Source organism: Cicer arietinum, chromosome 8 (genome assembly GCF_000331145.2).
Source record: "Cicer arietinum cultivar CDC Frontier isolate Library 1 chromosome 8, Cicar.CDCFrontier_v2.0, whole genome shotgun sequence".
NCBI classification, from domain to species: Eukaryota; Viridiplantae; Streptophyta; class Magnoliopsida; order Fabales; family Fabaceae; genus Cicer; species Cicer arietinum.
In genome coordinates this window covers 920,328-934,879 of record NC_021167.2, presented here as the reverse complement: position 1 = coordinate 934,879, position 14,552 = coordinate 920,328, and the positions used below count along the sequence as shown (strand labels likewise).

Sequence of the window (14,552 nt, the reverse complement as noted above, 5' to 3'; positions counted from 1 at the left end):
TCTTGGAACCTCAACAACCACCATGTCTTGCCTAGCATCCAATGAAGGTGCCATGTATTCACAAACACTAGGATTCTCTTTCAAAATCTCCTCCGTTAGATACATGTATCTACTTTTGATCATAGATTTATCACCTGAAGTGTTTGTAATAAAATAATATTAGTACAACAATTTTTGAGTAATACCAAAACTATGATCGTATAATAACTAAATAATGGAAAAGAATATACTTACACATGCGTTGGAATTTCTCTTTGAGTTCAACTTTGTGTTCACTGTTAGTGATTTTAAAGTAGAAATCAGGATAGGTACTTTGATCAACACGGTTTGGTGGATTTGCAGTGCCAATAGCCAAGATAGTTGCAGGGCCTTCAGCCCTTTGAGCCTTGCGAATTTCAGATACACTCACCATATTGTTGATATAATATTTAGTATATAGTTTTGTAAGTAGGAAATATAAGATATGTTTGTAGAAGGAAAGTACTGCAAATGTGTTGGCAGTACTTTGTGGTGAAAGATGTTTGGGGAGAGATGGTTTATATATGAAGGGAAGAGTGGAATGGAGGATGGTTATAAGAGAGGGTAGCTGAACATCACGTGCTTCACACAAACACTTGTAACATTTTTCATCGTGCAATTTTTTTATTTTTGAAATTCAACAAACTTGTAGTGCTAATAATACTCCTATGGTTGGGTTGGCTGGTTGTGTGTGTCACATGCAGGGGAGTTTGGTGGGAAATACCAGCATGACTTTCAAGACCTTCTTTAGTCTACCATCTTTTTTTTTAAATTTTATTTTATTTTTTTGAGATTTTATTCAGAGATTATTAAAAAAGTTGAATATAACTAAAGATTTGCTGATGATAAATGATCTTTATATGTGTCTTCATATTTTAATATTTTGTACTTTTTTTCATTTTTAATAACATCCAAAATAAACATTTTACAATTTATCTCATATCCTTGATCATTTAATTTCTTTATTCAATAATATTTAATGACAAAAACATATAATTTTTAGTTTGGTAAAATAATTCAATAATAAATAATTTAGTGGGGCAGTAGATCTGTCCCTGGCATCAATAATGGCTCCAACACATATTTTATTTTTAAGAATGAAGTTCGATACTTCATGGCGTATTGCGTCACTCACACTTGTGTTTTGCACTAATAACACGCTAGAAAATAATGCTTAGGTTAAATATAACATGTACACAATTTTACAAATTAATTATGGTAACATTTATAATGTTTATCAGTAATTTATTTAACTATTAACATATGCTATTCATTTGACAGTTTTTTATAATAGCAATTACAATTGATAATATCAATAATTCATATTATTATAATCTTAAAAGAAAGCTAGGTTGGAGTAACACCACGTCGGAATAACTTTGTACTCTGTTTTTGTCTTGTTATTTTATGATTATTTTGTCTTTGTCAAGCTTGTTGTCCCAACTGAATATTTTATTACTAAAATGTGGGTAGTTGAATTTTCAAGTCAATTGTTTGAGCCTCGGCCACCTACCCACATTTAGACCAAACTTGCCTGCACCATGCGACTTTATTTTGGATTTGTATATCAAACTTGAGTGGATTATATTTATCATCTTTATCATTCAATCGTATCAAGATTTATAATTTACAAAATTATAAGTGGAGATGAGATAATGAATATGACTCTTCCATGTTTAATTCTAATTAATTCACATCATCTTATGTTATTTATATTTATATTTTAGTTATTAATTTTCAGATTTTTTTATCAAGAGTTTAATTTTTATGTATTATTTATATAAAAACGATAAATCATAATCAATTATATGAATGACTTTATAAATAATTATAATAAAAATTAAATATTATTAATAATTTAATAATTGTCATTAAAAGTATATTATAAATTAAATTCTTTGATCATATGTTGACCTTTCAAATGTAAAATAACCACCAACTTGATTCATAAATTAAGGGTGTATTTGTCACAATTCTTTTTATAAAATAATCACTTTTTTTTTAAATAATTACTTTTTAAAATAAATACTTTTAAATATTTGCATTTGTTTGTTGTAGTTTTTCTTAAAAAAAAATCTAAAAACTGATTTTTAAGTTGTTTTTAACTGGATAAAAACTATTAAAAATTATTATTTTTTACAAAATAAATGATTATTTTTTATAAAACACTATAACAAACAGACTCATAATCTAGAAGTCACCACATATTATGGATATTTATGACAAACTGGTCAGCAATTTTTCTCATTCCACATCTAAAAAAGCCAGAGAAATCAATTTTAAGGGGCACTATTCATTTACAATATCAGCATCCAAAAGAACAAATGTCACATTAGAGCAATACTGTTATTTCCCTATTTTCCTCTTTCTATATCTACATTTGGGATTCTCCTGGTATAAACCAGACATTCGCTACCTTTAATCTCCTTATGGTAATAGTGACCAGAAACAGATGACTAGGAAGTGCTAAGCTTGCCTCTGCTTTCTGATGATGGTGTGCCTTCATCTACATTTCTGTCACCCTTGGTGCTCTGCAGATTCTGGAGCTGATTTTGCAGAATCTGTTTAATAGTTGGGTAGAGTTACTATCATTAATTACATTTACACATTGAAAGAGACCATGCACACGACATAAGGATGAAGTGGGGACCATTAATTAAAGCTTAAAAATTTAATGCTGAAACACTGGTAGTACCAGAAAGCCATCTCTGGCTCCACCAGTGCCTAAGTGTAGCGGGAGTCGATAAGTCCCTAAACATGGGCATCAATTTCAAACTGTTTAAACAATCCTAGGATGAGTAAATGTAGACACTTGTGTACAAGCCCAAAAAATATCAGAGTAACTACCCCTTTATGGATTCATTTGTTATAACCAAGTGCTTGTAGAAGCCTAATTATGAAAAGCAGCTGTAATACTATCAGAGTAACTACCCCTTAATGGGGTGGTGGAACTGAGAATATAGACAGTGAGAAGGGGATATTCATTGGATGGTTCATCATAATCATCAAATAAGACCTTCTATATTCAGATAAAACCAATAGGACATATACCAGTTACTATGTGCAAGAAAAAGAGGAAGTGCGATTGTACCTCAATCTGTTGTTGTAAAACTTTTTTATGAGCTTCCATTTGAAAGTTTGAGATATTTGGATCATTTCCCAACCCAACTCCATAATTCAAAGGGGCAGCATGTGGATGGGAAGGAAGAAAATGGAAGTGTCCCATTGGAGGAAAAGGTACATTTGTTGGGCCACCAGGGATATGAAACTGCTTCTGAGCTTGTTGACTGGAAGCTTGTTCTCCATTAAGATCAACCTTAGTAGATTCAGCAACTGGGGGATAGATAGTGTACTCAGGAGATCTGTGATTTGAGAAAAAAACCCTAGTTATTTATTATTAAAACACTTCATAGACTAATTCAGTATTATCAATGTTTTGAGTGATGTAATACAAGAGTAATACCACTAAATCGGCCATTTGCCTTATTAAACATCCCTTTTAGCAAGCATGTGAACTAGGAGGAAACAGAATGAGTTAAAATGAAATGGGGTGAAGCTTACTGTCACAAGAGCATACTCGAGTTTCCAAAACTTTCTCAAAAGGAAAAATAAAAAAACAAAAACATGAAAACAATAATAGAAAATATTGAAAATCTGTTATTTAAGTCTAACAGGACATAAGACTTAAATAACAGATTTTCAAAGTATAAAAAATATAGAAATGCAACAGAAAATGAAGCAAAATATGTGAGGTCAACTGCATGAATCAAACAATACAACTGTATGATGTCAAAAACCAAATCCTCAAAGCAGCATATTTCAATCAATTCAAGAAATATCCTGTCTAAAAACTTTGGGGTTCTAAAAGTAAAACCCACCAATCGTTCTATGTGGAACTGATTTATCTTCATGTTTCAATCGCATTGTTTATTTTATCCCACCAAAAATGTGTAGAAAACTCCCTTTATTTTTTATCCGAGCAGGTACCATGCCTTAGAAAATAAAATGAAGTTTACTCGAAGTTCTTACTTCTCAGTACTTGAAGAGTTTTAAAATTAATTATATTTACATTTCATAATAATTCTTACTGAACTATCCCATATTTAAATATGATAAATTCAGTTTTAATGTGCTGGTTTAAGAAGATGAATGTATATCAATGATCGGCAAGATGCACAGCATAGGACTGATTTCATAACCAGTGGCAGAAAAAGAGGGAGATTGTCCAAGCAGAAACATCGTACCGTACAAAAGAAGTTGCAGAGGGATAAACATAAGACTTCTCATATGTTGAAGCTGCAGCAGCAGCTGCTTGGAGTCTAGCTTGATGCCGACTCAAACTATCAGTTGCCGCCCCACTGGCAAGATCAGTTTGACCTGTGCTTCCAGTACCTTTCCCAGGTTAAAATGACAAGGCAAAGCATTAAGCACAACATGCTTATTTAATTGTACAGATATTATATTAAATTTAAGGTGTATCCTGAAAATGACATAAGTTCAATTTTCACATCTTTCAAATTACCCTGTCGATGACTATCTGATTGCGATCCTTGCGGCCCTCCAGCAACATTCGTTCCGTTTTCTTGGGGTATAACAAAGGCTCTGCAGGTAGGGCACCTATGCTGTCTCTCCAGCCATGATCGGAGGCAATGGACATGAAAAAGGTGACCACATATCAGTTTCTTTGCTGTAGTCATCTCTTCACGACAGATAATACAGGTTGCATCACTACTGCATAGCCATTTAAAAATATAAAAAATATTGACATGCATAAATATTAAATTAATAAATATGAAATGCTATCTCAAGTTTAAAACTTACGCAATTAGCTCTTCAGGGGTTGCATCAGGAAAGCGATCATTCATATTTGAAGTGATCTTACGATATCTAATGTAATCTGCAATGCGAACTTTGAAGTTCCTAAATGTCTCGTACAGCTCCCGTATTAGGTGCAAGGGAATACCGTAGTTTCTAATAGATTAACTTCATGTTAGTAGGTAAAAAAGATAACTTGTGAAAGGTTAAGCATGTATTTGCACCAAAATAAAATGAGCATGAAAAACAAAAATGTAGTCATGTCAGGTGTGACAAAAACCCTGAGTATTGTTGTCAATTAAGACAGTAAACTAGATTTTAAGTGCAATTCAGTGGTTAAATAAGTAAATCTCAATGAGACACACAAAAACAGAGACTATCACCTATGGTACATATACATACATATAAAAAAGAAGAATTGACAGGTCACTTACACAAAAATAACAAAGAAGAAGCACAGATACATGGACAAGTGCAGCAAGTCCCTAATAAGTTCCAGGTAAAATGTGAAGACTGGTTTTTTTTCCCACTGTCCCTCCATAAGCATGTCACTGACAAAGAAAACATATTTTACGAAAATTGACACTGTTGTTGTTGCCAGTATCATGTACCTGAGATAGAAACGGAAAACTTGTCAACCAAAACACTCGAGTATAAAGTATAAGAAACCAAATAGTACAATGATATGAAAATACAAATAAAAATGAATTTATCTCTAGTTAGCATGCATAGTAGGAATGCTTTGCCTGTGATCCATAATCTGCATAGGTATTATATAATTTAATTATTTAGAATAAACATAAAGAAATAACTTCAGTGATTATAAGAATGATAGCAACATATAGCAATATGATTTATGGGTGTCGCACACAAAATCCAATTTATTTGAAAAGATAAACAATGCGAAAGCAAATAATACTATCAGAAGTTAAGCATTTTATGAATTTATCTCTTGTAATTATTGTCGTATGGATTAATGCATATTCAGATAATTATTTTCTTCCCTGCGCCAAACAACTTTAATGATGTTGCGGTAGAATTTTTTTCTTTCTCTCTCATAGTTCATTCTTAACTATGTCATGACCATAACATGAAATTTCATATATCAACATGGCCTAGTTGGATTTGTAGTATCCAAAACTCGCATGGGGGAGTAAAAGGAATAAGAAGGCTTACTCAAAAGCAAAGAATAGTGAAACTGAAGCCTGCCACGTTTCTATCAAATGCTTCACAGAACTGTATAAGAAAATGCTATCTAGAAGAAGAAGAAAACCCATAAAAGATACAATTCGAATATGGGACAATGTGGTCACCGAAGGAGTGGTCTCAATATACTCTACTCTCTTTTGAGCCAACCAATGCAAAGCCTTAATCAACAACAGTGCAGTGACCATCGCAAGGAATGTAACCGAAAAGTCCTGCCTAAAAATAGTAATCGCAAAGAGGATCTCCATAACCTCCCTCCACGATTGCTCATTAAGCCTCTCGACCTCCGCCTCTCGAAGTGAACCCAAAAATATTTTTTTGGTTAGTTGCCACAGAACACACATAATAACCAAACCCATGTTGAGAAGAAGCACCAAACTGATCTTGGAAGTTGAAAGATACACCATTGCCGGATAAAACTGGCCTCTACTATTAAATGCATGGTATGCAATAGCCAGAGTTGCAATCAAACTAAGACCAGCATATGTCTTCAGCCTCATCATGTTCCTCTACACAAACCCAAACCAACCATTTATTTAACCAATGTTTCAAAACACAATGTTCTACACATACATTCTTGCTTGGGATGTTACATAATAAGAATCAAAAAATGAATAAATTATCCTTTTTTTACCCCTAAATAATTGGTAATTCGGTAGAGCTAAGTAACCAAAAAATTGAAAGCATGAAATGTAAATAGAACTATAAAGGTGACAATTTGTAAAATGCATATTCAAATTAGATCATTAAAAAATATATTATTATAATAATATGAATGCCAAATTGAAACGACCAGTTTATGCAGATGAATTTCCCAAATGAATTGAACCCTAACTTGTAATCCGATTAACGAGTAGCTATAGAAATTAGAGGGAAAAAAAAAGAGGAATCAAAGCTTAGTTTAAGAAAATGAATGTACCGATTAAAATTTAAGGGACGGAGTTGGAACGGAAAAAAGAGACGTCGTCGGTGGGAAGCAACCTCGTCGTTTAGATTTCGATATCGCCGTCGATTCCAATTTTCAGTCTTGATAATAAATATATTTTTATTTTGTTGAATAAGAAAAAATGATGTAAGTGTATCCAATTGGGTTTTGCCACGTAATTTTCATGGACAAGCCATGTATTAAAACCTTTTGTTTTTAGTGGACCAGGTATGAAACGTTGATAAGTTACTTTTTTTCTTTTTTTAACAAAAAGTTAATATTATCTGTATTATCAAGATTAAATTACTAATAGTTTGAATAATTTATCATGTATTAAAAAATTTAATTTTTTATAAATATTATATTAAATATGAATAAATTAAAGAAAATTATTGATAAAAAATTTATTGTGTTAATACATATTTTAATTTTTATTGTAGGGTAGATCTTGTCATAAAATATATGTAACTCTTGTGAATGCTTACATTTGAAAAAATATTATTTAATTTTTGTTAGTTTATAAATTATTTAATTATTTTTTGTGATGTGTGTCTACATAAAAATTATGAACATCTTCTATACAAGTTTCAAGTGTGATTTGAAACAAAGTTTATAGACAAAAAAAAAAAACATTTGTCAAAGCATATAAACCAATTATTTATGGCGAAAGATTTTTTTTTTTTTGCAATTATAAAAAACAAAATTCTCCTCTTTTGTAAAAAACAATAGTAATATATAAATATTAAAATATTTGTTCATAATTAAAATGTATTACAAAATATCATTGTAAAATATAATAGTATAGTAACATAAAAATAATAATTTTATTAAATACATATAGTTTTGTGTACGGATATAATTACGTTCAGTTCTATATTTATTAACTAACATGCACTTAATGATATCTGATTATTTTATTTGAAATCTATTAAGTTACGTGTTAATCGCATATTTATCATAGATATTCATGAATATGAATTATTTTGTCATTTTTAAATGTGATATATATATATATATATATATATATATTGAAAAGATGTATAGTGAAAAATATTTAGAGCATGTGATGGGGAAAAAAAATTAAATAAATAATTGTTGAATAGACTTTAAAAATTGAGCCATTCAATATTCAAATATCATTGCTAATATTTTATTGAGAAACATTCCAATAAGTAAAGAGTTTAATAGTTCAATCTGCACAAGAAAAAGACTTAATATTTTAATTTTTGAGTAAATAATTTTAGTATGTCTTTATCTCTGAAATGGACTTTTGTAAGTCTGAAATTTTAATAAAAAAAATTATTAATTAATTTTGAGAAATCCTAGAAACTAATTCAAGAATCAAATCTATTTTTGGAAAGTATAATATGAAAATAGTTTTCTACAAAAGATACGCAACACAAACTAATATTCAGTTTTTTTATTTATTGATTACAAAACTTTTATTCTAAAAAGATTTATTCTAGATTTAAAAGATTTAGTATTGTTTGAGACGTGATTTATTCTAACATTATAAAGGATTTAAGCAATATATAAGCTAACAATACAAAACCCTGTTACCATCTCTCAACAATACAAACCCGTGTTGTTGATTTTCGAAGATGGAATTCCTAAACTCCATAAAGCAAGTAGCTGGAAACTTGGTTACAAAAGTGGAGGATCTGTTTTCATTACAACTTTTACGAATATTTGATGCTAATAACTCAGAAATTCTCCCCTTGAATGATACGTGGACGAATTGTCCATTCAAAGGTTGTTCAGTTTTGTTGTTGAATGAAGGGATTGAGTTTGTGACAAATGTTGAATGTCCCTCTTGTCATGGGTTGTTTTGTGCACAATGTAATGTTCCATGGCATGTAGGACTCACTTGTCAAGAATTCCAATTCCAAAGAAAACATAAATGTTTTGCGGGTGATTCCCAAAACCACATTCCAAAGAAGAGAAAATCTTTCTTTGAAGATTGTGAGAATGACGAAAACAATAAGAATGAGAAAAAGAAGAAAAAACTCAGCATTATCACTGAGTCCAATAACCAAGTGGTGGCTACTCTTCTACTAAAGTTGAAAGGGATTCTCAAACGCTCAAAGTATGTCCCAAACTATTTTGGGAGTTTTCCACAGTCTCCAAAATCCTTTTGTGGCATATGTTTTGATTTCATACAAGAGCATTGTATTGCCAAAGGAAGTACCACATGCAATCACCTCTTTTGTGCCAATTGTATATCTAAGCACGTGGCTACTCATCTAAGCCAAAATATAATTAAGGTTTATTGTCCAAATCCAAACTGTTATGGGGAGCTTAAGCCACGACATTTGCAACACATTTTGCCTAAAGAGGTCATTGATCGATGGGAATCAGCAATACTCGACTCTACCACTGCTTGGTGACTTGAAATAAAGTGTCGTCCCATTGTACAATGATTCTTTTTTTTATTTTTATTTTTATTTATTTATTTATGGGTTTTTTAATGTGGATTTACAAATTCTTTGTCTCTTAGGTTTTAGTTTTATGTTTCTATGTGTAAGAGTTTTCTATCAATAAATAAACTTTTCTTTTACCTTTTGATCTAGTTCCTGTCATAATAATACTATACTAAAACTAATATTGAAACAATCTCTTGACCAAAAAAGGATGCTGAAGTGCACCTTTTTGCAATTAGGTACATAGATTGCTAGATTTATATGCCAAACCTTAGACAAAGAAAGCAGTATGATTGGTTTTGGCATGAAAGAGGAAATATTACCACCATACACAGCTAATTAGTAATGCACAAAATTCATAATTATTGGACTATTACAAAATTGCAAAATACTGATGTATCCTGACCAAGAAGACAGAGTACCAACTACCAAGATCTCCTTTAATTTCAAATATGATTGTTAAATGGTGGATTTGTATGGTAAAAAAAGATGCCCCCGAATGTTGATGGTCAAAAAATTTGCGCAATTATAAGGGAATAGGACCTCAGTTTGTTGTTTTTGAAATAATAATAATATAATGCAGTAAAATGAATACTTCATTAATTGTTTGTGAAACTAATACCCTCTATAAATCCTGGAATATGAGCAAACACAAAACACTTAGCATTGCAATAGCTAATAGCATTGTACTCACCAGCTATGAAATTGGCGCTATAAATGTAACATTCATACAAGATGATAATTTTACATCAAAATAAAATAAGATACTCTTGAAATAAAATTTCGGGGACTGTTTTAAAATGTTCTACCTTCGGTAAACTCCTACCTCCTATACATACCGGAATTTTGAAGTGTTCTGCAGTACTCAAATATCGTAGGGGAGTTTTTAACCTGTTCCCATATCTTGGCTGAATTTTTCAACCATTCACGCTCAGACACTGCTCTCCTGAAAGATGGCGACTTCATTGATAAAATCTGAAAAACATGTAAACAAATTACAATGTGTACTAAATTTTGTTGATTATTAAAACTAACTGTTCTGCAATAAAGGAAGCAATATAATTATAGCAACAGAAAACTCGACGAATCCTAAAATACAGTATTTGTGGGGCATTATTTGAGTGCATGTATGTGTGAGCGTGTGCATGAATGGAGAGATAAAGAGTAACCTGATCCCTTAATTTCCATAGAGCGGAAATGTAACTCTCATGCTGAGCTCTTGGATTTTCCTCTTTTTTCTTAAATGGGATTGTAAACAAATTTAGCGTGTCAGAATCCAAGGGACTGCTGTGAACCATAGAAGATGAAACGTGCTCGTTGGGCTTGATTCCAGTGTTTTCTCCAACAAAAGAAGATTGTTTGAAATACTGCATGAGCGCCTTCCTCAGCTGCAAACAATTTTTAGGAGTCAACTCTTGATCTTGTAGCCTGCACAACTCAAATAAAGTAAAGATGAGTGCTTCATTATACATTTATCTAGCAACCCTATTTCAACTAGGGAAGGAAGTGGATACAAGGATGAACTGTGCTAAAAATACAATAAGATTGAATTTTTTTTTATTTGAATAATATATATGTTAGTTACCAATTGTCATGGAAACACAGCGGTTGAACATTATAATGCACAGAAGTTCATTCTAGGGATTCTCAGTCTGAGAAAAGACACTTCTTACTTGGTATGTACAAAAACAGGAGTAGCCATGTATTCACATTCAGGAACTTTGTTATCTTTATCATGCCCTGTGCTAGAGCTCTGTGACCCAGATGAAGACAGCAAGGATGGGTCTGAAATGCCATGCTTCAACAAATCGACCTACATGATCAACATAACAGATGGAACCAACAGGCACAACAGTTTTTCAAATGACTGCATAATCAACATAATACGAAATAATTATACAGGTATTGAACACAACATGAAGCATCTCCAAATATCACCCCAAAAAAAAACAAAAACTAAAGCACTTACAGTCGACATTAAATGCCACAAGCTATCATCGTGAACTCCCTCCGACACCACCAGCACAATGTGACATATGGATGCTAGAAGAACGGCAAGCTAGAAAGACACTTTGCAGCATCCCAACACAATCAAATTCATCAGACACAGCAATCGGCAACAGGTTAAAAAAACAGAAAAATTGCAAACATAAAAGAAATTTTATATACACAGAACTATATTTTTCATTAAAAAATATTTCTGCTTGGGTGTCACTGTTTACCTGAATACCCATAAGTTCGTGAGCCAATTCAGCTGACAAGGATTCTCCACTCATCACAGAAATTGTTGAAAAGCCATCAGGTCTCATCATCTCAGCTAAAACAGAAGCACTAAATACAGGCTACAAGTAAAATAAATACACAAATTAACCACCCAGCATTGTGTGAACTGTTGTGTAAAAAAAATCATTTTTGTATGTAAAATGAAGTTAGTTATTTATGGTGAGAACCTGTGTATCAAGAAGAATAATACGTTCAGCAGATATCCTTGGTTCAATGCCATTAGAACAATGTCTTGCGGTTGCTCTATTCTCTTCAGATTGTATAGCAAAAGGTGGTAACATCCCTGTAGATTCATATAGCAATCAAAAACAAAAACAAAAACAGTTAAAAACTACGGTGAAAAACAAAAGAAACTAACACTAATTTTGAATTAAAAAAGAAACTAACCAGTAGAACTTGAATCAAAACCATAAAGTTCATTCATAATAGTAGATTTTCCAACTCCGGGTGGTCCAATCACTCCAATCACAGTGAAGTCAGTATTCTCAGTCAAAAACTGCACCGTTTCGAATATTCAATCGCGATTACTTTTTTGTTGTTGAAATTTTGTGAGCATTTTGAGCAAAAAAAAAATATGATTTAATAATTGGAGATTATTACGTACGGGGAGAAAGCGATCGAAGTGGAAATCCCAGGAATCGGAGAGAAGGTTGAGGGATGCGACGGAAGGAAGACGGGAACGGAGCTGCGAAGAATCTTCTTCGGCGGCGCCGCCACGACTGAATTTACCGGCGACTGTACCTCCGGTGACGAGTGCTGGCTTTGCTAGAAGGATCTTTGGAGAAGGAGAGGGGTCAGGTCCCGCCATTGTTTCGTTGATTTGCAATTGCAACAATGTGAACAAAGGATTAAGGGTTTATTCAACAAGGTCATTTGGGAATTTTTAAGTAAATACCTGAATTAAAAATTATTTAATTTTGCTAGAAGGATTTTAAAAAGGTTGTTTTGTTAATTGAACATTAATTAATTGTTTGTAAATAGATCTCTTAATCATGTAAAAAATGTTTATTAATTAATTGTTTGTAAATAGGTATTTATCAAATGCTCAAAGTATGTCCCAAACTATGTTGGACTTCAATATATTACAGAATAAGTAAAGTGAAAGAGTTTTAAAAAATCTCTTTTATTTATTGAATAAAAGATTATAAATGATTGCTTATATAGAGAGTGAATAACTCAAAAGCCCTTTATTAAACTCAACTAATTATAACAAATATAACTAATGAATTATAATGAGAGAGTATTATCAAGTATATGTTTTGATTTTATACAAGAACATTGTATTGTCAGAGGAAGTACCACATGCAATCACCCATTTTGTGCAAATTGTATATTTATAAGCATGTGGCTGCTCAACTAAGCCAAAATATAATGAAGGTTTATTGCCCAAATGCAAACTGTTGTGGGGAGTTGAAGCCACAATATTTGCAACACATTTTGCCTAAACAAGTCATCAATCGATGGGAATCTGCAAGACTCGACTCTATCATTGCTTGGTGACTTGAATGTGTTCCAAGTTATGATCTATTGTTATTTTTTATATATGCCGTCATATGTGTAATTGATTTTTGTATCAATAAACAACCTTTAAAAATAATATTGAAACAATATATTGACCAGAAAAAGGATGATGAAGTGTACGAAGTGAATCTTTTTGTATTTAGGTTCTTAGATTGCTAAATTTTGATGTCAACCCTGAGTCAGTGAAAGCAGTGTGATTGGTTTTTACATGAAAAAGAATACATAGTTATTTAATAGCTAAGGTGAGAGAGATTAAGAGTTTGATTTCCACCTTGATCATATTACTAACATTAAAATTCGCTATAAAAGAAATAAAACAGTAATGCACGAAGTTCACAATAACTGGACTAAGCTGCAAAACACTTATGAAGACAGAGTACCATGATCTCTTCTAATTTCATCAAATATGATGATTCAAAAGTGATTTGTAGACCCTGCAGGTACTGCTGCTGCTACTACTGTTATTTTAATTATTAAAAACAATTAAGACTATTGTTTCCAAATTCCAATGAAGGAAGTACACAGTTTTTTTATTCTTTTTGAAGAACAAGAACTACAAAGATTGATAGTAATTAACAATGTCTTTCAAATCAAATTACAAGTACAACTAACAACAGAGATCAGCTTAGGCAATGAGCATAAAAAATACAATGTGTACATACAACAACTTCTTGGATTGGCTTTATACCGTGAGAGCTAGTAGGATTACAAATGAACAAATAAGGAAGATATTGGCAAAAAAGAATGAAAAAGCTTCTAGCCTCTAAATAGTTTGGGTGGCGTTTTCTAGTTTTGCTCTCAGGTCTTTCCTCAATATCTTTCCTGCAGGAGACTTAGGAATTGCATGAATGAAATAAACTTTGTGCAGTCTTTTATAAAACACCACCTGTTCACAACAAGTACCTCGTGTCAATCAATTAATTAGAAGCATTCAATTAATCAAACTTCATTAAATTTACATAGGTTTGAATTCACTAGCTAGTGTAACTCATCAAGATTCTTTAAAAAATTTGCAATTTAGTCAAATTATATGGAGACTATGATATGAATTCTTTTCTTTCAAATTACAGAGTTAAAGTATATAGCAATGCATATAGATATATACCTGTTTGGATATAAACTCCTTCACAGCCTCTTCAGTTAGATCAAATCCATTTGATCTTACCACAAAGGCAACTGGAACTTCACCAGCAGCAACATCCTTTTGACTGTTAGCATATTTGGTTGGTTGCATTAGTGATTAATTAATTATGATTTATATATAAACCATCAAGATTTAAATTAAATTAATTAAGACGCTTACGGGACAACAGCAGCATCTGCAATAGATGGATGGCTTACTAGAAGTCCTTCAAGTTCAGCAG

The 14,552-nt window shown here is 31.8% G+C and overlaps 5 protein-coding genes across 8 annotated transcripts in view; 1 reads left to right on the top strand and 4 right to left on the bottom strand.

The window, feature by feature from the left end:
- Positions 1-522, bottom strand: part of CHS (chalcone synthase) — a 1,509-nt gene extending 987 nt beyond the window's left edge. The window contains exons 1-2 of the mRNA XM_073364235.1: positions 235-522; positions 1-134 (exon numbers count right to left, since the gene is read on the bottom strand). Of these exons, the coding sequence (XP_073220336.1) occupies positions 1-134; positions 235-412 (312 nt within the window). The 5' untranslated portion in view covers positions 413-522. The remainder of the gene's footprint in view (positions 135-234) is intronic.
- A 1,712-nt stretch (positions 523-2,234) lies between these two features.
- LOC101502511 (ERAD-associated E3 ubiquitin-protein ligase HRD1A) lies at positions 2,235-7,118 on the bottom strand. 4 transcript variants are annotated; one of them, XM_004511371.4, is made up of 8 exons: positions 6,959-7,118; positions 6,010-6,548; positions 5,268-5,444; positions 4,840-4,989; positions 4,541-4,746; positions 4,263-4,410; positions 3,110-3,380; positions 2,235-2,579 (listed from the first exon to the last, which is right to left on the bottom strand). In XM_004511371.4, the coding sequence occupies exons 2-8, from the start codon at positions 6,540-6,542 to the stop codon at positions 2,475-2,477; spliced, it is 1,590 nt and encodes a 529-aa protein (XP_004511428.1). In that variant the 5' UTR covers positions 6,543-6,548; positions 6,959-7,118; the 3' UTR covers positions 2,235-2,474. The 4 variants fall into 4 exon arrangements, with proteins under 4 accessions (XP_004511428.1, XP_004511427.1, XP_073220585.1 ...); XM_004511370.4 differs by having other exon boundaries at positions 4,541-4,749; positions 6,959-7,117; XM_027337506.2 differs by lacking the exon at positions 2,235-2,579 and adding an exon at positions 3,482-3,533 and having other exon boundaries at positions 3,241-3,380; positions 4,541-4,749.
- A 1,447-nt stretch (positions 7,119-8,565) lies between these two features.
- On the top strand, positions 8,566-9,351 carry LOC101513330 (uncharacterized). Its single transcript, XM_004511399.2, has one exon. The coding sequence runs from the start codon at positions 8,566-8,568 to the stop codon at positions 9,349-9,351; it is 786 nt and encodes a 261-aa protein (XP_004511456.1).
- Positions 9,352-9,962: 611 nt separating this feature from the next.
- Positions 9,963-12,572, bottom strand: LOC101501969 (uncharacterized). The gene is made up of 8 exons (XM_004511369.4): positions 12,272-12,572; positions 12,055-12,163; positions 11,835-11,950; positions 11,607-11,726; positions 11,354-11,443; positions 11,058-11,197; positions 10,554-10,812; positions 9,963-10,359 (listed from the first exon to the last, which is right to left on the bottom strand). The coding sequence occupies exons 1-8, from the start codon at positions 12,473-12,475 to the stop codon at positions 10,207-10,209; spliced, it is 1,191 nt and encodes a 396-aa protein (XP_004511426.1). The 5' UTR covers positions 12,476-12,572; the 3' UTR covers positions 9,963-10,206.
- A 1,125-nt stretch (positions 12,573-13,697) lies between these two features.
- Positions 13,698-14,552, bottom strand: part of LOC101501443 (4-coumarate--CoA ligase 2) — a 6,383-nt gene continuing 5,528 nt past the window's right edge. Inside the window, exons 5-7 of the mRNA XM_004511366.4 lie at positions 14,492-14,552; positions 14,294-14,396; positions 13,698-14,074 (exon numbers count right to left, since the gene is read on the bottom strand). Of these exons, the coding sequence (XP_004511423.1) occupies positions 13,952-14,074; positions 14,294-14,396; positions 14,492-14,552 (287 nt within the window). The 3' untranslated portion in view covers positions 13,698-13,951. The remainder of the gene's footprint in view (positions 14,075-14,293; positions 14,397-14,491) is intronic.

Excerpts from the sequence above, each read along its gene's own strand:
- LOC101502511 (XM_004511370.4), bottom strand. The coding sequence starts at position 6,542 with ATGATGAGGCTGAAGACATATGCTGGTCTTAGTTTGATTGCAACTCTG. Across the intron at positions 4,750-4,839 it reads ACCCCTGAAGAGCTAATTGC|TAGTGATGCAACCTGTATTA; the intron begins GTAAGTTTTAAA and ends ATGGCTATGCAG. Across the intron at positions 3,381-4,262 it reads TCTGCAACTTCTTTTGTACG|ATCTCCTGAGTACACTATCT; the intron begins GTACGATGTTTC and ends CTCAAATCACAG.
- LOC101513330 (XM_004511399.2), top strand. The coding sequence starts at position 8,566 with ATGGAATTCCTAAACTCCATAAAGCAAGTAGCTGGAAACTTGGTTACA.
- LOC101501969 (XM_004511369.4), bottom strand. The coding sequence starts at position 12,475 with ATGGCGGGACCTGACCCCTCTCCTTCTCCAAAGATCCTTCTAGCAAAG. Across the intron at positions 11,444-11,606 it reads ACGAACTTATGGGTATTCAG|CTTGCCGTTCTTCTAGCATC; the intron begins GTAAACAGTGAC and ends GTGTCTTTCTAG. Across the intron at positions 11,198-11,353 it reads TGTGGCATTTAATGTCGACT|GTCGATTTGTTGAAGCATGG; the intron begins GTAAGTGCTTTA and ends TTGATCATGTAG.